This window comes from Pseudonaja textilis, chromosome Z (assembly GCF_049901715.1).
Source record: "Pseudonaja textilis isolate UNSWEBS1 chromosome Z, rPseTex1.2, whole genome shotgun sequence".
In the NCBI taxonomy this organism is placed as follows: Eukaryota; Metazoa; Chordata; class Lepidosauria; order Squamata; family Elapidae; genus Pseudonaja; species Pseudonaja textilis.
Genome location: NC_142008.1, coordinates 87,681,039 through 87,707,737, shown reverse-complemented (window position 1 = coordinate 87,707,737; position 26,699 = coordinate 87,681,039). Strand labels below are relative to the sequence as shown.

General features: G+C 36.7%; 1 protein-coding gene across 1 annotated transcript; it reads right to left on the bottom strand.

Moving 5' to 3' along the window:
- On the bottom strand, nucleotides 1-26,699 carry NMT1 (N-myristoyltransferase 1). Its single transcript, XM_087916239.1, has 12 exons — nucleotides 26,469-26,699; nucleotides 12,016-12,115; nucleotides 11,413-11,557; nucleotides 10,435-10,553; nucleotides 9,537-9,628; nucleotides 7,881-7,997; nucleotides 7,246-7,416; nucleotides 6,029-6,137; nucleotides 4,490-4,660; nucleotides 2,832-2,999; nucleotides 2,435-2,572; nucleotides 1-813 (listed from the first exon to the last, which is right to left on the bottom strand). Exons 1-12 carry the CDS (start codon nucleotides 26,573-26,575, stop codon nucleotides 793-795), a joined length of 1,458 nt encoding a protein of 485 aa, XP_087772365.1. The 5' UTR covers nucleotides 26,576-26,699; the 3' UTR covers nucleotides 1-792.

Genomic DNA, 26,699 nt, shown 5'->3' with positions numbered 1-26,699 from the left:
TTTGGTTATTCAAACATTATACTATAGTTTTATTAGTGCACATCCAGGGAACAATAGCTGGGATTCATACCCCATCCACCATAAAGTAAAGATCATCCATCATTGAAATAGCCCTTTGGTTTTTAAAAGAAAGTTGTCTTAACAAGGGATCAGAATTAAAAAGGCCATAGTGCCATGTAAAAACTGAAAGCTGGCTTTAAAACTTCCATTAATTAGGCCAATTATGTACCGCAGCTCAGAATCATTTTTGTTTCATAAAAAGAGGGAATACACCTCTTTGGGGAAGAGGGAATGCAATATACTCTTCTGACGAAAATCCAAAGAGCCAAATTTTTGGTCTTTTTTTTTTTTTGAAAAAATCATCCTAATAAACCACTAGGCTTTGAATAATAATTCTAAGATTAAAAAGCTATGTTGCCTGATGATACCACCCCATTTTCCACTTCAGATGAACAGCAATCATTGTTAAAATATAGAATATATAATATAATTTTTGTAATTATTCACCCGTTAACTCCAATGTATGCCAATTGTAAAATTGTGAGCTAGTTCTCAGCAGTTACATTCCCTTGATCATGTTGTATGAGGGGAAGAGGGAGAGGAAAGGCCAAGAGCTGGCAGAAATACACTGGTGTGCTCAGTGGCACGTGATACAATCATCAGAAATGTCATGTCACATAGCAAATGCAGTGGTCACCAGCTCCTCCCCAGGGCTGTGTCACTTCCATGGAACTCTGAACCATGAGGACTTCAGCCTTCAATTTCCGCCTGCCCTTCTTCGGAGAAAATTGGTTACTGCAGCACCAAGCCAACCTATGAAAAATATTCAAGATGAAATGAAGAGTTAGCAAGTATTTTTGTGCTTTTGACTCAGCAGGTCTATGCACAACTCACCTGACTGGTGAATCCTGCTTTATACTCAAAGCAGGTTGTCTCCTGAATACTGAAAAGGAGTCTGATAATCAGTGCTGGCCTTTAATTTTTTTTTTCCAGATTTTACTTAGGCATAATAGTTCAAAACTTAGGAAGGATGGTTATTTTTTTTTTCAACATTTACTCCAAAGGAAGTCTGAATTTGAGACCCCTTTCCCAAAGATCAGAGGTAAAACCAAACAAACAAACAAAACAAGCAGATATCCTGCTTATTTTGCCAATTGCAAAAGATTTTTCCTCCCAGCAAATGTATTTATGTGAAAACCAAACTTACACATGTGAATCTCAGCATTATTCAATAACCTGGATCCAAAGAAGTATTGGATTGAACCATGCATATTATACTGATTGGGATTTGCTTAAATCAACCATATTTCAAATCAATCCAGATCAATGCAAAACTGTAATGCACACATGAATATTACATATGAACTAGCTAAAGACTATAGCAAGAAAGGATGGAGCAGGATAAAAAAAAAATCTTATTCCTATTGAAATATTAAATGCCTGCAAATTAAGGCTTTCCACTAATTTATCTGCATAAATATACAAATCATTTCCCCTTACAACATTTTTTCTCTTATATACAGAGAAAGAAATTGTTTGCGGGATTGGGCTCAGAAGCATAAAGTTAAGCAGCTTACTTTGTAATAACTAATTTCCATGGGTGTTACTTCCACATAACATATAAAAGCTGCTACTGTACTACTAAACCACCTCTTCCTTTGGGGGAGGGAGGCTTTTGCACTCAGTGCAAGCACAAAGAAATCCATGCATGCTTATTCTTGTAGCAAATCCCAAGATCCATGAGCCTTACTGCAGGATAAGCATGCTTAATACTTCCAGTTCTGTTCATTCATTCCACTAACCCTGTTCTCCTGTTCTTGCCTTTAATGAATATTTGACATGGAGAATCTCTTATCCACACAGACTCCACTATTTTCTCACGAGTTCTTAAACTGATAAGAGGTGGCTTTCTATATGCACAAAGCATAAAAAGGGTACACAGCTCATATGCTGATCTAAATTTGCAATGAAGCAGACGCAGCAGGTTTCCTCATCAATTCTTTTCCACCTCTGCTTTCATTTGCACCTTTTGCCCACATTCATTCAGTTACTTTCAAAGACACCTCCCCACCACCATATTCTCAGCAACAAGACAGCACCTGGGATAGTGCTTCTCTTACCTCCGCTTTAGTCACTCACTTATTTGGATCTCCCACAAAACTGCTGGTTTTCAACATCTTCCTCTAGAACTCCATTTTCAGTGAATTTAAGACTCCCCCTAGCTCTCTGTTCCTCTGAGGTAATTGCAGTAAGTAGACAAGCTATGTTCCTTGGGATTACATTGCAGCTGTTGCTACCCCTTCTCTCCAGCAGCAGATATACCTATCCTTTGTTGTGTCTCAATCTGCATAATGATTTGGAAGGCTTTTTGTATGGACAACTTTTTTCATGTCATTTGTCTAACCTAACATGCAAGAGGCAGGGTTTTACCCACCTTTTCTGCTCCCATGCTGGGGCATTTCCAATTGTAGAAGTAATACTGCAAGTTTCCATCACCAATTCCAAATTTCAGCTTTTCCAGGAAGGTCTTGTTTTCCATAAGATCCAGGGCATTGAAAACATCAAAACCCTTCTGCAAAAAGAGGCAGTTAAAGAAAACTTGGTGGGTATATATGCTTTGTAGCTCCATGGTATTAAGAAGAAAGATGTTTTGCTCAATTGTAGAATTAATTTCATTTTTTTAAAAAATGCAGAAGGCTCACTTTGTTGTTTTTAAAAACAACATCAAGTAGTGAGCCTTCTGCATTTTTCTCCTCTGAGAGATTGATTGCATTAACACCTTTCCCCCTAAATGCTACATCATTTAGAAGCAAACCAAGAAAGAAACTCACCAATTTGGCCAGTATGAGAGCATCATTCATGAGGTCAATAAGAGGTGTTTTGGTGTGGACATTGTAGAAAGAATAGGCTGCCTTCAAACTCTTGTGTGTAGGATGATTCATAATGGTGGAGGGCAGTGTATAAAAACTCAGGAAATCTGTCACCTTCCCATCAGTGTTCTGGTGAAAACAGTTAGATTCTTTAGAATTATTTTTTTTCAATCTTCAATCAGAGGAAAACAATTGTAACGTTAGCACCATCATCAGCTATTATGCCTGTTCTCCACAGTTTAGCATAGTAAGGAAATTTGTATAGCATTTCCGCCCTTTTTGTATATTATTCTGGCTTAGATATGAAACAGAATGAATAGGAAATCAGGCAGAAGAGCTCTATATATACCACTTCAGACTGCAGGTGGTAAATATGTAATTTTTGAATTTTCTGTTCTTTTTCTCTCTCCCATTCCCCCGTCTCAAGTTCCAGGATTTTAATAAATAGAATACATTTCTCTAGGAGCAGTTTTAAAAATGGCATTCAATTTCTGAAATCTTTATACATAAAAGCAAAATACCACTCATGCATCATCATGAAATTTCCAGAACCGTAAAGCCTACAAACTTGAAATTTGGCACATATGTTCCTCTTAGTTTCTAAGTGCTCACTAAGAAATGATTTTTCAAAATGACTATCTGAGCATTAATACTTCGTATATTATTATAATAATATATATTAACACGCTCTGATATTAAGGAGTTCTACTCACCCTCCCTACCTGAAAAGAAATCTGTTCCAAATGCAAAATACAAGCAGAAGAGAGGAGTTTCAGTTTTACTTTCACAGAAGCAAGCAGCTTTACTACAGAACAGCTGATCTAAGCCACACCCAGGTTCCTTGCTATCTCCTTCTTGCTCACACAGCAAATACTGTTTGAGTTTCCAAACAGCCCTCAATTTTCTCATACACTGACAGGATGCTAGCCAGATGAATATTGATGGATGCTGGTAGGCAGAGACAGAATTCCACCACCACCCCTGTTATTTTCTTCCCCCAAAACTAAGCCCAACCATATAGTTTTGTAGTAAAGCACAGGGAATCAAGCTAATGGCAATATATAGTTGATCGCCTCAGAATTTCATCACTTCTTTCCCTTGTATCTGCAGGTTTCTGCTCAAGTTGCTTTAAATCCAAACTGTTTAGATATAGCAGTGCACCAGAGCACAATTTACTTTCTGGATAGTCATCCAAATCAGTTGGTCTTCAACTCCCATAATGATCTGTCCATTGGACATACTAGCTGGGCATTATGGAAGTTGATGTCCAACAAGACATATGAAGGGTATTAGGTTAGGGAAGACTGTTTTGCATTTTCAGGGTTTTTAAAATAAACAATTAAGAGAAGAATTGAATTCTCTTTCCATGTACTATATCACACTTACACAAGACCATGAACATACTGTGAAATCTCTGCTTCAGTTTTGCATGTCCAAATTCTGCACTGAGGTAATAATTTAAAACATACAGTCAGAATGTAAATTGACCTTCACACACACACACACACACACACACACACACACTTACTTTCTCACACTCATAAACACTCTGCTGATATACTGTATTTCAAAACAACGGTGAGCTGATTGGACTAATAAAAAAGGAAAAAAGCCCTCACTTCAACAACAAATGTGTCAATGATGTTGAGCTGGGGCAGAAACCAATGCTCCACTTCTTCTTCAGTCATCATAGGGGACAAATGGAATTGTTTCAAATATTCTGCCAGAAGTTTGTGCACAGCAGGGATATCTTTGCGCTCCATTTGCCGTAGTCCTGGTGTCTTAGTAGTCTGGAAAGAGATACAATTCACTCATTTAGAAACACTCTCTATATTAACTTTGGTTGAGGATGAAGGGAAGTCTTCCTGTCCATTTTCAAGCTATATTTCAAAAAATCTCAATGAAAAACTATTCCTTAATGATACACCAGCTTTGCATGCAAACGATCAGTCCCTGACAACTCTATAAAAATAATATGCTTTCTATCAAGGTGGCAACACTAAATTAGAAGAACTGACTTCACAGATATTGTAAATTAACATGGGACTGCTCCTACAATGTCTTGATTTTAGAAGCAAAGAAGAAGGTCAAAGAACATTTAAATCTAAATACCTTGCTAAGATGGGAATTAAGTTGCACAGTTCACATCGTTGTGCAATCATTAGCACCCAAAGCTAATGATCCTGAAGAACACAAAAAATCCCCCCCACCATTCCAAACTATTAGCCAATGTAATATGGTGGGGAAAAAATCTAAAAATGACCAGTCTTACTATGAGAGGGAACAACTTTCACATCATTCCCTATACAATTTCCTGTTCTGCATTGTCAAAATATCTGACAGCCATTTTCTTCATGATTTAGAAGCAAATTTTCTGGAATAGAAGAGAGCTCCCAGGAAGTGCTAATGCTTATGCTTCTATAAATATCAGACTTTCTAGCACAGAATATTTTATCCAGACTTGAACTAAACAGTAATATTTGAGAAGATTCTGCAGTGCACTGGGAGTAACCAAAATTATCTAGACACATCTGATGGTAATGTGGAGAACTACTTCCTCATAGAAGAGGATGAATAAAATGGGAAAAACAATGAATAATGCTTTATTCAAAAATACACCAGTTACTGTTTCCCATGGGGTAACTGCCAGAATCCTGACACTATAGACCAGTGGTGGCAAACCTATAGCACCCGTGCCACAGATGGCACACAAAGCCTTCTCTTTGGGCATGTGTGTCATTGCCCCAGCTCAGCTCTGCCGTGCATGTGTGCATGCCTCCCTCCAGTCAGCTGGCAGGAGGCAATAATTTGCTCTGCTGCACTTTGGGAATGTTTTTTTAGATAATTTCTGGAACTGCTAAAGAAGTGGAATGCAGAATGTAGCAAAGCAAAGCACAAACACAGGTCTATTCTAACTTGAAATTCATGAAGACAAAATCTTTTTCAGCACTGAAAGTTGCAGCTTAAATATAACTCTTGAAATATTCCCCCTCCCGTTAGATTTAATTGTGTTTTTTTTCCAATCCTAAGTGACACTCTCAGACTCTAAATTTGGAGAACAGGTGAAAGATGGGTCAGCAAAATTGAACTTTTCTTGAGCTTCTGTTATAAAAAGAACTCTTTAAGAATCTCTTTAATCCCTGTCCATAATCACACACCTCGGGAAGCCGATAAAGCTTCATGGTGCGTTGCATAGTCATGTTTCTACTGAGGTGGGAAAATTTGACTTCAATCAGCTTGCGTGGATTCAGTGACCGATGCCAATACCTATTTAAAAAAAAAAAGCAATATCCCAGGTTACTCATTCCATTTATATGGTGTTCTTCAAAGGGGTGTGTGTGTCTATCTTGAAACCTATCAACAAGGCTTAGCTCAGTATTAGAACTATATTTTACATTCAAAAGGTATGTATTTTTTTCAACCATTTCCAAGAACAATGAGCAGCTGTCAATCTAAAACATGTTTCCTTCCAGCATCTCATATTCTTCATATTCCCAGTCATTCAGGATTTTAAATGTGAAACTACTTTCTTAGCAATAGTGATACTTCTAGCATTTATCTGGGCCCATCCACTGCAAAATCTACAGTATCAGAAAACTTGATACCTCCCTTCTCTCTTCCTCGTAATGAATTTGTCTGTCCATACTGGCAGAGAAATGGAAAAATTAAGTCTGAACCTCTAATTTTTATTTTTTAAAAAATATTTACTTATATTATCCCGCCTGTATTACTTTTACAAATTACGCAAGGCACCAAACATCCAATACACCTTCCTTCGCCTAGTTTTTCCACAAGAACCCCGTGAGGTGATTTGGGCTGAGAGTGACTAGCCCAAAGTCACCCAGATGGCTTTCATGGCTAAGGCGGGAGTTGAACTCACATCTCCTGCTTTCTAGCTAATGTTTCAATCACCAGACCAAACTGGCTCTATGCTCATGTCTAACTCACTGAGACAGATGCAAAATTGATGTTTAATTTTGCAAAGCAATCTTTACTTCTCACCCCCATTAACTTGTGAGCTATTGAGAATGACTGGCTTAAATACTGGCCCTACTGTTTCCAAATATACACTGCTTTATTCTCAAGCTAAGGTAACTAGTTAATCAGCCAGGCCAAGAACCTCCCTGTTCTACTTCAGTAACTTATGCCTAAAGAAAAAGTTCTGTGACTCCTGTTTTTTGCAGTATGTAAGGAGTTTTCAGCTCAAGAGTGTGAACTCATGCTCAATAATTCCCTTTTCTGGTTTGAGGACTAATTTTCTTTTCTTTTTTAAAGTAAAGGGTGTATCTAAGAGATGAGATTTTAAGCAACAAAAATAAAAACATGGAGGGAAGTACAGTCGAAAAGGAAAGAAAACTTAGGAACTTATATCTACCTGCATGTTCCAACGGGCTTTGGTAGAACCACACCAGCTGTGTACACTGCCTGAAAAATCCCTTCCAAGTGGACTCGTCGGGTGATTTCCCGGATCAGAACAGGTGCCACCCTCTTGGAACGCAGTTTCTTGTGCACACAAAGGAAGTTTATTTCTACCATCTTCTTTTCCCTTTAATGGAAGAGGAGAAACCATTACTCACTACTGTTTCTTACAATTTGGAAAGCGAACTGGAGGAATGTAAAAAAGATGTATTCCTGTATTTGCTAAGGCTACAACTTTTTCTCCTCTCCATCTAAGAACCTAAGATATGCTGTCTCACTCTGCAACATAGAGTTACATTCTCTACTTCACGATGTTTACACCACCATACGTTTATATGATTTTTTAAATGGAAGGACTCAAACCTTCTACAAAGTCTTGCTTATTTATTCCACATAGATACCTGTAACAAAAATCTGAAAATCACTCCATAAATGCACAGAGCTCTTAATTTGAAAGAATACAATGTGAGTTTACTTTTTTGTTCAATTCTAAGCTCCATTTAACTCTCATCAAGGAAGAAAAGAAAGGAGGGGGGCAGTTGGGGAACGGCAGCTCTTTGGGCATAAACAGAGAAGTGTGACTTAACTTACGTTTCATATATGTGGATAGCAGCTGGAATAGCACTGATGAAGCCAACCAATTTCTTGCTTGATATCACCCTGACACCACAATGCCATTGGGGAAGCCAGCCCGGAGGACGCAAAGCCCTGGAGAAAATCCACAATATTATAAAATGAAATGTTTTTGATCCAAGAACCTGTAGTATGTCACCATTTAACACAAGGCATTTACAGTGGCCAGAGGATGGAGCCATGTATGCCAGCAATAGGGAGACAAAGGAAATTTTATGAGTGTGAATCTCATAGGAAAGAAAACCTTTAGGCATTTAATAACACATTACAAACTTCCCTGTCAACAAATTGTTTCACCTGCTTTTCATTCATAAGGATTCCCTGCATGAATTAAAAGCAAGTCTGTAAAAGGAACTATGGGCTAAAATTGCATGGCACTTGCAAAAGACAAATAGGAGACTACTTTTTCTTCATGGGAAACCGACTCAGTTTCCAAAGTGATGACAGGTAGGGCAGCCTCTTGCTCAAGGGCCCAACATGAAAGCCAAAGAGGCTGGTAAAAGAAAGATGGAAGAGTCACCCTTGCTTTTCTAGTCCATTGCAGCAGAGAAAAGAACTTTTCTTCCTTCATAGCCAATAATAAAATTGAGTGAAATGGAACAAGAAGAACAAACTGTTTACTCCTTCACCAATCCATTCACTTGGTTGGAGAAAATCCCAAATTATTGAATGCCAAGGCTGCCAGATAAGAGAACAAACGCAGCACTAACACATGGTCTTATTCCAAAAGCCATTTTGATTCAACCCTAGCTAATATATCCATAGTAGGTATGTTAAAAAAACAAATCACTAACCCTAAGAAAGCTGCCAATATGGGACTACTCTGTCTGAAAGAGGTACCTTTTTGAATAATACAGAAAGCTTACATTTACTTTTGGGGTTTTTTTCTGACTAGCTCTAATTTATGTGAACTAACAATAATAAGCTTAGGCTGTCCCTATCTAAAGAAGAACCTTATTGGCACTTAAACCTTAAAATGTCTTTTCCCACCAATTCAATTTAAATGAACGTAGAAGGGAAATCTATTCTACCTGTTAATACATTAACATGAGCAGTTCTTCTTAGTGGGCCCTTTTGTCACACAGAAGAAGGAAACAACTGACTTGTTAAATGTTTACCTGAAAGAAACACAGCCCCTCATTCACCGTATGCAAGGACCCCCAAAGCAGGACCCCATCATGGTTTTCAGATCTTTATTTGAAGTACTATGAACTGTCTGTTCCTTATTTTTCTAATGTTTTCCTTTCAAGTTATGCATGTTTAGCACACTGAACTAAATTACTATGCCAAAAGCAGCATTTCAGCCTGTGAGCCTGTAAGTGCAGAACTGCCTCCTATTTACTAACTACTCAGGAAGATAAAAATAGATTTGCCTAATGCAGATAAGATAAGCTATCTCCTGCGAAAGGGGCTTTCAGTCTTTTGACAAAAAAAGATTTTAGAGAGTAGGTAACATGTCAAGATGAACACAATGAATCTACTCCCCAGCACTTGGAGAAAACCTCTGTGTTTATATTTGTTGAAAGGAAATAGTTTGTCTTTATTATCTTCTGTACAAGAAGAAAGAAAAATGGACAGACACCTCTGAGATATTCAGGAAAAACTATAACTCACCACAGGAGAAATTCAGGGGAATAATCAAACCTAAACATGTTGTCATCATCTTCCACATAGTTTTCATTCAGGAGAGTATACAGTTCCTTCAGCTAAAGAAAGTAAAAAGGAGAAGCATAATCTGCTTAAGGAAGCAAAGCTTTCTCTATTAAGAGAAAACAGGGTACCTGCTGATTATTAGAGATTCACTGTGGGGGGAAAACAACCAACACACTATGGCAGAGGTAGAAATGGCTATAAGAAAAATTTACTTCTGTCAATGGATTTTAGCAAATAATTTTAATCCAATTCTACTGAAGCAATAAAACCTATGAATTTATAGCACAGTTTGTGTATAAAATTTTAAACCAGTCCTGAAAGAACCAGTTTTTAAACTATAAAAGTGTAAATCAACATTGGCTCTAAGATAAGGAGGTATTTCACATTCTCTACACATGAGGTTCTGAGTTAAACTGTGACACAAATGAGTAGAATAAGAAGAGAAACCCAGAGATATACAGCAGAATCAAGCGCGCAAGCCACGCTAAACACTACAAAATGAAATTGCAAAACAATTCTGCAAAAGATGCTGTCACAAAGTCTACAAAAGAAACTGTTTTTAGAAAGATTTCTGAATGTGGCTGGGAAAGAGAACAGGAAGTATAGTTGAACAAACCAAAGAAGAGGGCAGGTGCAAAAGTAGCTATATCAATCACTTCTGTCTAACGCAGACAAGAAGAAAAAGGAATATAGGATCATTAATAAAATGCTTGAGAATTCAATTAAAAAAACAAGGACTCTAAAACTGATGCTAGAGAAAGTGATGAAAAACATCATAATAGCAGAAAGAGGGGTGAGGGGAGGCGGTTGTTTTAAAAAGAAATTTAAAGGATGGTTAGTTTGCCTCATCCCTACTCACCACACCTCGATCCCCCAAGTCCAGGGCATCCCACATAAAGCCCTGAGGCAAAGTATAGGGCTCCTGACGGATGTTGTCCTTGTCTGGTTCAACAGGTCCGTGAGTGTTTACTACCTCACCTGAGAGAAGGGAAACAAGAATGAAAGCAAGCTGTCTCCATACATGAGAATTCACTCTCCAAGAAACATTCCTAGCCTTGACTAGTCAGTCTTTATGTCTAAACTCACAAACTACTTTAATACCTTTTGTTTGGGCAGCTCCAATCATCCATGCTTCTGATTCCTATGACACTATAGCTACAAGACAGCCTTAGAAGGGAATATTTACAGCTCAAGGTTGAACAGCCTTGTCCCCACTAGCTCACATGTTATTCCTGTTTTCAGTCTACATCTAATCAGTTCCTGGCCTTGGATCAGTATTGCTTCTAATTTGAGTCTTCTTCTGTCTATCAATGTGGCATGAAAGGCATGAATGTACAGGTAGTCCTTGATTCATGACAATTGGGACCGGATTTCTTTTTATTAAGCTGTTAATAGTAGTTAAGTCAAGATACCCATGTTTACAACATTTTTTGTCATGGTCATTAAATGAATCACCAGGGTTGTTAAGCAAATGCCACAATCATTAGTATAAACCCATTCTTCTGAATAGGCATTTTTTGCTAAAAACCTGGCAAAAAATGTTGCCAATGATGGTCATCTGACTGCATAACACTGCAACTGGTCATAAAGGTGAGGCAGCTCCCAAGCAGTCATGTGCAATCATGGGGCGGTGAGGGGATATTTGTATATGGTACATTTTACAATAGCCAAAAGTGCTTGATGGGCCATAAAGCACCCATTTCGGGCCAACTGTAATTTTCAATAGTCATTAAGTGACCAGTCATAAGTCAAGAGTTATGTGTCCAGTTTGCACGTGCTTTATTTTCCTTAAAACAGAAAGAAGGGAAAAAGAAAAAGACCCTCTTTTCATATCTACCTAACTTGGGCACAGGCTGTGTATCCCAGAACTGATAGCTGCGTTTAGTGGCTTCTTCCATGGTCTTAGCAGGCCCTTGTCCTACAGAAAAGAGCTCAATGGCTTTTTGAATCTCCTGCATCCTTTCTGCTGGCAATGAATTCACCTGTATATGAACCAAATGTAGAAAAATTAATAGACTGACCAGCCTTCATTATTTGTCCTTTGAGAAAAGTTAAACGGTTCTCTTTTTTGAGGGAGAGATATCCTGCCTTTCTCCTCTAAAGACTACATAAAATGCATGTTTTCTCTTTACACCTCTACCTATCTTGAACAAGAGTAAGACATGTTGCATAGTCAATCACACAATCTCCCAAGGAAACCCCTCCCCACAAAGAAAGAGCTGCTAATTTATATAGCTGTTGGTAGTTAGGCCATGACCAGACAGATTAGGATTACTTGCAATTGAAAGAAACAAGCAGCTTCAATTTGGATTCTTAGCACTTCTAGTTGCACATATACCACAAAGTAAATAAGATAAGCATTAAGCTCCAGTATAAGCATATGTAGGTATGAAGGTTTGGAAGAATTCAACATAGTAATCTAACAAAAAAGTGATTTTACCTTTGCAGATTGATCTTGGACCAGATCAAATTGCTCCCCCTTTTCTTTCTTCCGTTTCTGCTTCTTCTTCTTCTTTTTACACACACTTTCATCTGTTGAGCTGAAAAACAAAGGGAACATTAGAAACAAACCTAAGATATTCACTGCTAACAACAGGATTTTGAGACTACAGGAGAAAAGGAGAAGATTCAAGAGTTCCTTCTTTTAGGTTGTTCACCACACATTTTTGGGTAGTCTCAAGATGCTCAGAGAAACCACTGCTAGGAATTAAACCATGATGGTATCATATTTTCCTCCCAGATATTATCCTAGCATCTTTTCAAACACAGGATCAGAATTAGAGAGAACCATTTAGTCACCAAGTCCTAAATTAATTCCTTGCATGAATCCAAATTAAAGCATTCAAAACACACAGCTGGTTAGCCTCTGTGAATGACAGCACAACCTTTTCTGACTAACTGCTTCTACTGTAAAGCTGTTCCTATTGAGAGGGACACTTTCCTAATACTTAACTGGAATTTTCATTCTTTCTAATTCTCTGACCATTCTTCCTGCCCTTTCCTTAGCATGTTTCAGTTTGTCTGAATCCTGTGATTTGCTAAAGTATCCCTGTGAGAGAGATGGGTGGCTCATATGCCTGATAAATAAATAAATAAATAAATAAATAAATATAGGGCTATTGAGAATAAAATTCTCAAAAGAGAGTTCAGTCAGTGTGGAATAATGTGGAAGTATTAATTCTGTGATTTGGATTCTAGACATTTAAATTAAGTATATTAACTATACTAACCTACAGGTGCATACTGCAACTGTCCTGTGCTATGTTAACACTGCACAGATCCTATCACTGTGGATAAACGTATTAGGATCTATCCCAATCAGAAGCCCTGGATGACCAAGGAACTCCAGCGCCTCTTGAGTGACAGGAGCAAGGCCTTTAGGTCCGGTGATGGGGCAAGATACAGCGTTGCCAGAGCTAATCTGAAGAAAGGTATTCGGAAGGCCGAGACTGATTATGAGAGGAAGATTGAGGATTTTTATAGCAGTAACATGAGGCAGGTATGGTGAGGGAATTCAACAAATTACAAACCATCAACCAACCAATGTCATCCCTGCTGAGGGGGATGCTTCATTGGCAGAGGAACTGAATCATTTCTTTGCTCGCTTTGAAGTGGAGACATCAGAGACAGCTAAAATACAACCACCAGCCAATTGTAGCCCCCACCTCATTGTGGAGGAACAGATCAGACATCCAGCCCTTGCTTATCAATGGAGACTGAGTGGAGCAAGTGGCCAGTTTTAAGTTTCTGGGTGTTACCCTAAAAGAGGTGCCCACATTGCAGCCCTAGTCAAAAGGGCCCAGCAGAGATTATACTACCTGAGACTTCTCAGAAAACAACTGAATGAAAAACTGCTGGTGATCTTCTACCGCTGCACCATAGAGAATATCTTAACTTACTGCATCTCTGTATAGTTTGCCAATTGCACAGGGGCAGATAGGAAAGCACTCCAGAAGGTTAACGTCATTGCCCAGAAGATCATTGGTTGCCTTCTCCCCTCTTTGGAAGAGCTTAACAGCTCTCCCACTGCCTTAAAAACATTCAAAACATTCTCAAAGATCCATCTCATCCTGGGAACCCTTTTTTTTGAACTATTACCATCTGGCAGACGGTACAGAATAATAAAAACAAGGACAAATGGGCTGAAAACAGCTTCTATCCCAGGGCAGTAGCTCTGTTGAATTCTACTATATAGTGCAGTGTTGGTGCGGTGTCAGGGGTTTTCTGTTCAATGTGTGAAGGGTGAAGGATGTGTGTTTGTGTTTATTTTCATGGTCATGGTCATGATGTGCACTGAAGATGCTGTTTGATTTTGTTGTATGAGGTGCAATGACAATAAACTAAACTAAAATTGCACTTGCATTTTTGCAACCATTTTATACTGTTGACTCATAATCAGTTTGCAACCAACTATTCTAATATCTTCATTAATTCTCTTGCCAAGCCAACTCCCTCATTCCTACCATGCCTATGTATTTTATTTCTGATTCCTAAGTAAATACTTCTCTGCTGTTTTCAGTTCTTTCTTCTAATTTTTTTTTTATAAATATAGATATCCCACCCAAATTTAGGCCATTTGCAAATCCTAGCAACATTCCCTCCAGCTCCTCATCTAAACCTCAAGAGTGAATCCCATGATATGCTATTCTAGTTTGAAAATAACCTTAGGCAAGTATTCTCCTAATGTTGTTAAGCTATCTATACATTCTTGCAATTGTCATACTATCCATAATATCCTTAACTGGCTTTCTAATGCAAATATGCAAATATTAACTGCATTTCATTGGCTTTCAAACCAAAGTCAGTTTCTATTGGTCTGAAAGACTGCACAAACAACCACAAAATGCTTCACATTTATCCTGAAATTACCCATGTATTTATACCATACTACCATTCACAATCCTATCATTTCCATCTCTGGCTAATATGTGACATAGACATTGTGTTTATGGGGAAAAATAATCAATGTCTCATGAGCAGACTAGGAAGGTGGAATGAATGGAATTAAGTTGCATGTTTATACAATTAATAAAGTTTCCTTTGATGTGCACTAAAACTGTAATCTGTATTCCAGTTTTGTGAAGAAATAAACAAGTTTGATCATAATATATTATATGAAATGTTTACATGAGTAATGTCACTTGCTTGGCTGTTATTCTGATGCAGCACATTTTCTTTTCTTAATGATACTACAGTAATTTTTTGAGTCAGAAGCCATGGCAATAATGTAAAAAACTTCAAAATATAACAACTTATAGTATAATTCTATACAATCAACACACTATTATTATTACTGAACTTAGCATTATTTTGCTTAGCATTAAGATAAAAGACTGAACTATTTGGATAGTAACAATCTTAATTATTACATTAATAACAATATAGCATATAATAATTTATCACCATAATAAAATAATAAACTTGCACAGAGTGGCAATCCTTCTGTGCTGGAGATTTCACTTTAAATAATAGTTTGGTTGTCAAGGCAACATGGGCAACATTTTGGTGATGTGACATATATTCAGTGGCATAATGAGGGGAGAGGGAGATTACGAAAAGAGTTTGAAAACATGACTAATAAAAGCTTTTGTTTATCCTGACCTACAATTTTATGTTATGAATTGTTTTCCCAATATATGTTCTTCTGCAACACCGCAGAATAACAATCATTGTAGACAAATATTACTATTGATCTACTTCAGTTGATCTGTCTCCAAGGGATTCCACTTTAAAATTGTTCTAACCATCTTCGATGAAACATTTATGTCAGTTCTTTTGAATATTTCAAAAGAAACATTTTAAAAAACCTTACAAACGAGATTGCCCTGGCATTTTGCAAGGATATTTTTAAAAAAATTAAATCCTCAAAATTGGAGACAAGCACAATATCATGAACAGTCAGTTCAGAAATTATTTTTCTGAATCAGAATTGGAACTGGCCCACAGAAATGTTTCAAATTGACTACAATTTTAATGGCTTCATTTAGGTAGAATAAGTGATTGTGGTTTTTTTTTGTTATTTTGAAATAATTAAGAGTAGAGAATCCTCATTGGACATCACTTGGTATCAACCAATAGTACTCCATGCAATCCTTATCATTCTGGAATTCAGAATCGGCATAAGATACTGATTAGGCACCATGACTGTTATGAAAACCTTCTTTGTAGCTGCACGTAACAGGAGTTGCCAATCTGGTGTCTTCCAGTTGTTTTGGCCTATAATTTTCTAACCCATTAACATTGCTTATGCTAGCATAACAGCAGTGTTTGAGGAACAAGTCATTTAATGACTGTTCAAAGTTACAACCAATTCCCCCAAAGCTACACGTGATCCTGTTTCAGTTATGACACTTGCAGCCCTCTGTGTATATTTGCCCTTACAACCAACTGTAGAGATGCTTCAGCACGCCCATCTACCAATTTCTCCCCATTCTTCCTTACTGTGTCCCCACAGGCACTGGGGCCTGCTTTGCCATCCCACTGGATTTCACATACTCCTCCCCACTCCCAGTCACTGTTCACTTACCTTTGAAGGTATCCAGTGCTCATAAAGTTGCCTAGAGAAGGCCAGTCCATTGTTGGGCCATGCTAGCTTTATGGTAACACAGTTAATGCTGCGTGAGCTAAGGTTACCAATGAGAAGAAAATCAGCAGGGTTTCTTCTTTTCACCAGCAAAAACTCTCAGCATTGATTGTGTTAGCGTAAAGTTAGCATAGCTAAGACTGGGGGAACTAACGCTAGCAATGAAAACTGGCATGGTTTCTTCTCCTTAATTGTGCCACGTGGCCCAGCAACAGAGCAGCCTCCCCACTTATCCTGACCTCTGAGGATCTTTGAAATATAAGTGTGAGATTGTGACAGAGTGGACCGTGATGATGTCTATAGGGCGGTGGGGACCCCAAGGGGCTAGACGGGGATCATGGGTTTCTCCAGGTGTGGGCCTTAGGAGGCCTTGTGAGGCCCACTGTTGGTGGGTTTGTCCCTGCACTACACTTCCCAGGGTCTCTCTCAATCCAGAGGCACCTCATGCTCCACTTAATGATCCATGCATTGATTTAACAGGTGCACTAGGGAGAGCAAAGAAGGGGGGTTATTAATGAAGCGATTCACCTCAGACTCCATTGCTGTCGTTATCATGAGGACTACTTGTATTGTAAATTGAGACAGGCTGCTGGTTTTTTTAAGAAATCTGCAATGTTGTTCATTCTTCAGGTAAATGAGCATTATTACCACTATTACCTTCCACTACAAAAACATTAAGGTAGACTATCCAGAACTTCTCAAAATAGCTTGCTTCACTGGTGATTAAAATGTTCTTTCCAGCAGAAATATAAATTGAATTTCTGGAAATTTTAAATCATTGCACCACATCACTCTCTAATATATTTTCTGTTGAATCATACCCTCTCAAATGTAGAAGCTAGCATAAATTCTACTTCACAAATATACATTTAATCAGCTACAATACTTTGAACAAATAAACTTTCCTAAACCCAAAGGGATAGCAGAACAAGTCTGGGCAAAATATTATAGTGAGAAGGAATCTGCATGCTTTTGGTTGTATATAGTGGTGAAATCAAATGAAGAAAGAAAACTAAGCTATGATATAAAAATATAAAGCTCTGTAGCACAGATTAATCATAATTCCATAGAAAAGAATAAAACACATTCCATATAACTCACATAATGTCCTATTGTCAAAAATGTATAGTTGCTGTGGGGTTTTTTCTTCTTTTTTATGCAACATCATCTGCAAATATGGCAATTAATATACAATAATCCAATTATGTCTTACTACTGCATAAACTCAATCACTGAACACATAGGTGGTGTTTAAATAGAGAATTAAAAAACACAGTTAAGCTGAATATAACTAAAGAAAATAGAGAAATGCAATTGCCGTGTAGTGTCAGTGTAGTGTTCTAGATCATGGTTCCCAACCTTTCAGGTTCTGTAGACCAACAATGGCCAGAGCGGAAGGGGGGGAAGGGTTTCACACATGCAACCAAATCCTGCACATGTGCAAACAAAGCTTTGTGTGCTCGCTTGCCAATTGTGTATCCCGGTTCCCAATGGGCCACACACTGGACCAGAGATTGGGGACTCTTGTTCTAGATGAAAAAGATGAAGCAAAAACAGCCCTAAACCAAAAAAATAGTGCTTTTTAAAACTATTTAATCATAAAATGAGAACTACACCATGTGCCATGTGCTGAGAACAAAACCAAGCAAGATATCCTGCTGGGTATACAAATGACTCCAAATGATTGAAATCACACAAAATAGAGGAAACAAACATAACACAGTACAACCCAGGGTCTCTGAACAATACAACAAATGAAAATAACCTCTAAACCCATAGAAGGCATTTTTAATCTTATGTCTAGCACACAGAAAACAGTATAAGGCCCAGAAAATGAGCTGTTAATCATTTCTCAATGGACTGAGGTAAACAAGTTTTCTTTAGACTACAATTTAAAAGATAGGAACTATTATATGCTACTCAGTCACTTTTGAAACTGGCAGCTATGTAAATCTGATATGGCGGTTGCAGTGGCTCAGCGGTTAAAGATGCTGAGTTTGTAAGCTAGAAAGCTGACAGCCCAAGTTTGAGACTCAAGTGCCACGTGATGGGATGAGCTGTGATTACTTGCCCCAGTCCAGCCAGCCATGGCAGTTAGAAAGCATGCATATACCACTTCGGTGGGAAGGTAACAGCATTCTATGCACCTTGGTGTATAATCATGCTGGTCACATGACCATGGAAATGTCTTTGGACAATATTGGCTCCTCAGTTGAAAAACAGAGATGAGCACTAAAGTCAGATATAACTGGAAGGGGAAATCTTTACAAATTTGACAAATTATAAACATTTCAATAAAATATTGTTTTGTGTACATAATGAAGATACACACTCTCTTTTTACTCATTAATAATGTTTACTAGTTCTTAATATATTAATACTTTATTATTCCTCCCTTAATGGTTGACCATTCAGTTAAAAGTAACGTCATGACTGGTCCTTGTATTCACAACTATTACAGTATCCCCATGGCCACATAGTCAAGATTTGAGCACTTTGCAACCAGCAGGCGTTGAGACACTGTTGCAATGTTCCACAGCCATTTGAGTGCTATTTGCACAATTCATGGCTGGTTTCCAACAAGCAAGCAATGAAGAAATCAGCAAAATCACAAGCTGCAGTCATGCGATAATGTGCTTAATGACCATGGGTGATTCACTTAATGATTGCAGCACAAGTGAGATTGTAAGCTTGCTGCGATCATGTGATATTTTGTTTAATGACCATGTTGCTTAGATGGAGTTGCCAGTCTCAAATGTGGTTAAGTGAGAACTACTTATAATGTTTTCATTATGGTTTCATTTCAGGAACATTAAAGTTGTTCAGTATCTATTTGGATTCTCATAGTTCTATACTTTTCTTTCTTCAAAAGAAACCACTGAATTATACCAGCCAGGTTGCATTAAAAGAATGCAGGATGGCACTTGTGTCATTTGAAAGTTGACTCAGCCATATTAATATAGAACATTTTCATGAAGCACAACCTCACTTCAGGTGTATCAGTTCAATGTTAAGTCACATGGTAGAGAAGAATAGCTTGTTATGCTGATAATTGGTCAGAGGAGCTTCAATCAAATTAATCTGAACCTTAAAGACAAGGGAAAAAAACCCTAAGATTTTAACTATTCTGAATGCTCTCTCTCTCTTCAGTGCATTTAAATGTTCAGAATTACTGAATTTATGCACATAAAACCCAATCTGCATCATCTGAATAAAAACATGCACGATCCAAGCTGTGATAAAAAATGAAAAGCTTCTTGTGATTAAATCACATAAAGAATGACCTAGCAGCAAAACTCTGGAAAACAACTTGCCACAGATGTGGTAAGCTTTGAAAGGAAACAAAGATAGTAACCTCCTTATAAGGCCTTCATTGCAGAAATCACTTCACATTTTCTAAATATTTCCAAAACACTGAGCAGGAATTATTTATTTCTATGATTTTATCATTCTAGCCAGAATATAGAATTTAAATTCAAGTCACTTATATCCTTTAATTTTTTATTCGGCTCAAAAATCTAATCTATTGCTGAGATTACTCTGGTTTATGCTATGAATACAGTGTACTGAATATTTTCACACAGGAGCTCTTCAGCAGGAAACAAAGATGGTGACTGTTTTTTTGGTCAGATTTTCCTTTAGATAATTCTGAAGGAAAAGCTATTCAGTAAATCTTGTTAGTTTAATCAAAAGAGTTCGGGTTTATTTTTTTCCTCTGCAAATGTTTCAATTATTTCACCTGATACAGATGTGAGAAGTTTTTCAATCCAGCTGCTGCTAAAATGGATAGGAGTTAAAAGAACAGTAGGTCTGGGGGATGTTGCCCCAAATTTATCAGGTATTTTTGAGTGTAGTAAGTTGATTTGATTCAGGAAATCCTGCACTGTTGTTTTTGCAGTGCATCCAGAAGTTGTGGTAGAACATTTTGGAGTGGAGGTTAAGGGCCCTTTTAGTTTTAATGTCATATATTTTATTTTATTTCATTTTTTAAAAAATGGCATAGTTCCAAATAATTTATTTTTACTCTTACCCACAAATATAACAGCTAATAAAGCAGGGGTGTCAAACATGCGGCATCACATGGTTCTCACGTGATGTATCGTGACTTTTCCCCTCTTCATTAAAATGGAGGCAGGTTAAATGGTCAGCACGTGACGCATTTGGCCCATGGACCATGAGTTTGACACCCCTGCAATAGAACATATGTTTGTTTTTTCTTTGATTTTCAGTCCTACAGTATATAAGGTCTCTTACCATATTCTGATATAAAAGGGATGGAGACACTTCCCAAACTGGCCAACCTAACTATGTATAAACTCATATTTTCCCAAACGAATTAGCAGAAGTTCAAAATCTGCCAGTGGTATAGTCATTCTAACAAGTGTTCAAAATTTGGAGTAGATCAAGGAACAAATAATTTAGAAACATATTCTTAAAATAATAAATTTATTAAATTCCTTACTATAGCTTTACTAAATATTTTCCAGTTATTTTATTGTATGTATTTAAACATCATTAGTTGGACTGTGGATCAGATAATTTGGGAAATTTTAATCAAGTTTTAGATCACTCATTAAATTACAGCACTATTCCACCTAAATCTAATTTTTTACTCATGGAAATTACTGCATGTTTATATGCTCAATCCAGAGATAAGGGGTGAGTTTTAAGTCATCTTTAACAGGAACCACTTTTTCCCAGCTTCCTATTAAACTTGTTCTCAATGAGATTACTGTCTGGTATTTTGATAACATAGTAGAAGAAAGAGTTGCTCCATGTTTTCCAGAGGATATTTAAATATAATTTATTGTTGATACCTGCAGCAATTTTATTTTTAATTTACGCTACATTTTGTATGAAAAATGCAAATAATTTCATGCTTGTAATATTTGTAATAATCATGCTTGTAATAATTCAAAATTGTAATTAATATTGATAGAATTGTTTTATTTCCAATACTTCGAAACATATAAACAATAGAATATTAATAATTTTAATACTGCACACATATGATTGCAATAACAATATCATGATTTGTAATATAATAAAAGGACAAATATATAACTTTATTAAAGGATCCATTTTTATAAACAGATACAAGAAGAGTTTTCTTTTTTATGGTCGTTTTATAAATGTATTGATTGTTTGGGATACATTTTAAAGAATATGCATATAGTCATATTTTTCTTATGCTTTATGGAAGTTAAATGAAATTTTTTTTTTGGGGGGGTGGAGTTAGTGAACTTTTGAGCACATATATAAGACCTACTCCAGAAATATTAAAATATTTCAAAACTTAATTTCCTTGTCAACCCTAATCTGACAAAGTATTAGACTTTAGGTTGAAAACATTTCTATAATCTATTTATTCAAGGACACATGGATTAATTATTCAATATTCTGACTCAATAAATCAATATATTTTCATGTTTAATCTTGAGTGAATAATACTGAATCACATGTAACTGAAGAAACAATATTTTAATATAATTTTAATGTTTATACATAATTACCTATCTAGTTAACATTTTCAATAAATGAATTAAAACTATGAATACAGAAAAGGTTTCCAGTCTGGATTGTTATCTCATTAAAACATACATTGAATTTTTTGTCCCAGCATCAGTAGAAGTTTATATTAATGATTTTTAAACAAAAAAATTCTTTACATTCAACTGTGCTCCAATTTTTCCACACAACAACCACACTGCATTAAGAGAAATAACTAGTCTAAAGTCTTCTGGTGAACTTTGATGTTGAGAACTGACTATTCCAGGCCAGTATCTTGATTACATTACTTATTGTACTTGGATAATTGTACAAAGAGAATGAGCCGTCTCTAGGGTTCAGCATAATCATTCATTTGAAGTAAATTCTTAATGGAATTATCTTCTAGAAAAATTCCAAGAGCATCTAATAAAGTTCAGTGTAACTTTATTTAAGATGACACCATTCTCATAATCTAAACACTGTGACAATGGATGGGGAGAAAAGTAAGCATTTTCATTATTTTATTTGAGAAAAAAAGGTCACATCTACTTGATGTTTCCCCTAATACTACTTTAATCAGTTCTATTCTTTGTTTAGATTGCACTGTGCCCTGGATTAATCTTAATATTGCTCTGTACAGAAGTTCTCAGTCTGAAAGTAGTGAAGGTTGTTAATTATCTTTTCCAACCTAATTTTTACATAGTCTTTGGCATAAAACTAAATTATAAAAGGCAGCCAAAAGAGACAAATTGTCTAAGGAATACAATATTTCAAAAAATGCTGATTTGTATCTGTCCCTATGTTAGAGCTATACATAAAAGCTGTGAATATAATACATTTGTTTTGGAAAACTCCTGAGAATTCTTAAATGCAAAAAGCAAAGTCTGATTGGAAATTCCCCAACCTCAACCTTTATGAAAACTGCAATGTATTACCAAATCCTTTATAACAGGTCTGACTAAAAAACCATTTAGTCAACTTCTAGCAGGGTGAACTTATTTATTTATATATATTTATATATATTTATATATTTATTTATATCAAAGCAACCAAAGTGGGTTTCAAATTATCTAGTGCAGGAATATCCAACCTTGGCAACTTTAAGACTTGTGGACTTCAACTTCCAGAATTCCTCAGCCAGCTTTGCTTTGCTGTCTGAGGAATTCTGGTAGTTTAAGTCCACAAGTCTTAAAGTTGCCAAGGTTAGAGACCCCTGATCTAGTGTGCATTTAAAATTTTCATTTATCTAAATAGAACTTCATTAGTTTTCCAAATAGTAAACAATGTATTTTCTAAATAATATATATTTTCCAAGACCAACTAGAACAAAAGTCTTCAAACTTGGCAAGTTTAAAGACCCCTGAACTAGAAGATGAATTATGATGAATTATATTTAGTACTAAATAACATTTAGTACAATATTATTCTAAAGTCTAATGTAAGAGATAACTGCCTGACTCTAGTAAGTAAATTCCAGAAAATGTATGTTAGCCATCTTCACTAACCACTTTTTGAAATATCACAAAGTTTCATCTTGCTCAAATAGTAATTAACTATAAAGTTCCACAAGATTTATCAGGAAATTTAAGTTAAAACATTATAAATATAACATTCCTTTTCCATATCACATGGAAAATAAACCACACAAAATAATGTCTGTTCTGAGGAATTCTGGGAATAGAGATGGACTAGGGGTGTCAAAATCGTGTCATCACAACAGTGTCACATGTTTCGTGACTTTTTTCCCCTCTGCTAAACCGGGTATGGGCATGGCCAGTGCATGATGCATCCAGTCTGTGGGTCATTTGACAGCCTGGACTAGATAAATTTCAGATTAAACCCAGAGTAAAAAAAAAAACCCTTGGAATATGGGGTTGAGGTAAGATTGTACTCCACCTAGAAAGCCAAGCTAGAGTTAAAAGCACCTCCCCAAATTGTGAATGTTTTTTTTAAAAAAGATGTTATGACCAGAAGCAGTTTTGATTAGATACGGTATGTCAATTTAAATTATAGTCACTCCTGTAAAATATCTGTCTACAATTGTAAATTTGTTCAATGGTACACTTACATATATCAATAACATAGAAACATCTGCAGTATTCCCAATTAAGATATTGGGTTTTGTGTATAATCTGGGAACAGAACATCTGATTAAAATAATGTTGGAATATGAATCTGCTTGTTTCCTCAAATCATCATCTGAACACACTCCAGCTGCATGGGAAAACAAAGGAGAAAAATTGGGAGAAAACGCAAAGTAAACGTTTGTCTTAGGCCTGTGTTTTGTTGTATTATTGCCTATGGTTTACTGATTTCTGGGTTTCTTTATGCAACTTTTCAGGTACAGCTGGAATAATAAGCTTTTAAAAAAATGAATATATGTAATACAAGATTACTCAGCCAAACAGGAAGAATAGAATTGTAGTACTTGTGCTAATTTAGCTCCTTTGAATGCCCCAAAATCGCATTATACATTAGCTGTACTGAAGCTAAGCACATCTGGATCAGTGCAACGTTAAAATACTGCTTTGAATTCCATAATGGAATCAGATTTTTAAAATCAATCTTTGCCATTCCATATGATAAAATAAGTCACCTATAAACTCTATTCTCTTCAGTTTAGTCTTTAACATGCCATAAATAAAGAGTAGATGTATTGCTTCTACATGTTCATTTTTTTAAAACAAAAATCCTAATCACATTCTACAAGGGAAAGTTTTTATTACACACATCACCAAGACTGAATTCTTAATCCAGATTCTGACAGCTGAGTTGCCAGCTGAAAAGAATTTTGTAATCTCAACCAAATCAAAGGTGTCAAACATACCACCGCAGAGGATGTATTGCTATGATTCTCTTTGTGATGAGAAAATTAATATTATTTTCTAATAGATTAATTTTAATAGACCACATATTCATGGGTTTCTTTTGCGAATGGGCCTTAAGTTAATATTTTTTGCCTCTTCCTCCCCCAACCCCGATAGGCAACTATTAAACAATACAGCTCTTATCATAACTGCATTTCTGTATAATTTCTGTATAAGAGTAGATAGGATAGGAGATGCCTTAGCTCAGGGCTATCAAACTCCTAGCCCAAAGGCTGGATGCACCACATGCTGGCCACTCCCACCCCTGGTTAGCGAAGGGGGAAAAAGTCCTGATACGTCACATGACACCACCGTTAAGACTTTGAGTTTGACACCCCTGTCCTGATTTCTGAATAGTCATGAAATTGTTAAAGATGTAGGAGCTTCTTCCAGATAAATTATAATATAAAACAGAAGAACATAATGGGAAATCTATTTGTTTTCACACATTATACAGTAATAATAGAACTACATAATAAAAAGCTTGTTTTGTGAGAAGCACAGGTAGCGAGTGTCATCTTTGGAAATGGGAGTGGCTACTTGTCTGAAAAAGAGATCACAAACACTCAAGATGTTGGCTTATCAAAGAAATTCTGCACATAACCCCTCTTATTGTGTAAAAGTATGGCTCTTATTTGCTAACCACAGGAAAGCCTGAATAAATTTATTGTCTTTTTCTTCAATAAACCAAACTGGAGGACATTGACATACATTTGAAACCTTCCTTTGGTTGCAGGGAGTATGTTACATATAGTAAAAGGAATGTGGATCTTATCAATGTCATGAAAACTTGCTACTTTGTGGCAGTTTGACCTAGTTTATGTATTAGCTGAGAAGAATATTACACTGCAAAGCAGGCAGTTCTATACTGGGTTGCCACCTATCACAACCTTTGACTTTCTATATAATTCACAAAGTTTATAGAGTAGGTCATATAACCCACTGTGACCTAAATTAATAATTCCTGATGGATTCAACAAATATATATTTCACCAAATATATTTTAGCTTGACATTTTGTATACCTCAGCCAATCCATAATTTACTCTGAACTATTTTTTCCACTAACTTAATTGTATCTATATTATGTTCTTTGCCTCAACTTGTTGAATTTCCTTTTTCTTAACAGTCACACCTTTGAAAGTATTTTTTTTAAGGATCTGTTCGAGGTTTTCATTGTAAGGAAATGGACAAATTCCTCTTCTTCTATAAACAACCCCATAGCCATGTTATGCCCATGTAATTACATCAAAATAATCACTTGGTATTGAAGATTACATGTTTCTGTCCTTACTAAAACAGATTTTTAGTTTTCCAATACTTAGACATGGTGATTTGATTTTCTTTTATTTTCACACTGGGTTGCCTTGAAGCTGAGCTAGAGAAGGAAACTCATGATCTAAGCAAACCTGAACGCAAATCTCTTGGTAACTCTCAGTGTGATTAGCTAAAAGCATAGAATAAGAGATGAAGGGAAACCTATCCTTATAAGACTCTGAGGAGCCATTGTCAAAGCATATCAAACTGAGCTAAATGGGTAAATAAAGCCTGAGCTGAGATGATGGGATTCTCCCCCACCCCCGTATAATGCAAGCAAGCACTATCCCTGGCCATAATGAACACCCTAATTTAGCCCAAATCACCAAATATCTCAGCTAAGCTTTGGTCTCATTACGGTCTTGGGACACGCGTCAGGGCCGACAATTGCTGAGTTTTTCCAGTCATGCTGCTGTCGGCAATTGTGGTCGGCGGCCATTGGTGCTTCTTTGGGAACAGGCAAAGCAACCAACCATTCAGCATACAATATCTAGCCCCCCCACCCAATCAAGTGCTACGCAAAGGAAAGTGGGTTAGGCCTCGCCCACGTTCTTCCTTTCCTCCCTCCCTTCTACAATAATACTACGACGGCTCCACTACGAGGAATTTTGCTCCATGAGACTCGGCACCCGCTTGCCTTTGGTTGTAATTCTGCTCGTCATCGTTCTCACAATCGCTGCAATGTTGGTGATTATTCTCCTCGGTTGCTGTCCCCTTCAGTGCTGTCTCACCGTCGTCCGCCATCTTGGTAAGGGGAAGCCTCCTCAACTGACGCGGTTGCGCAGTGCCCAAAGCCAAATCTCGATTGGACGCTCAACTGCTGTGCGCCGTGGGATTTGTAGGCAACAATGTAATTTACAAACCCCTC

Coding starts and splice junctions, on each gene's coding strand:
- NMT1 (XM_087916239.1), bottom strand. CDS start 26,575: ATGGCGGACGACGGTGAGACAGCACTGAAGGGGACAGCAACCGAGGAG. Junction 6,138..7,245: donor AAGCCCGTTGGAACATGCAG/GTAGATATAAGT, acceptor TTTTTTAAATAG/GTATTGGCATCGGTCACTGA. Junction 4,661..6,028: donor AGCTTTATCGGCTTCCCGAG/GTGTGTGATTAT, acceptor ATCTCTTTCCAG/ACTACTAAGACACCAGGACT.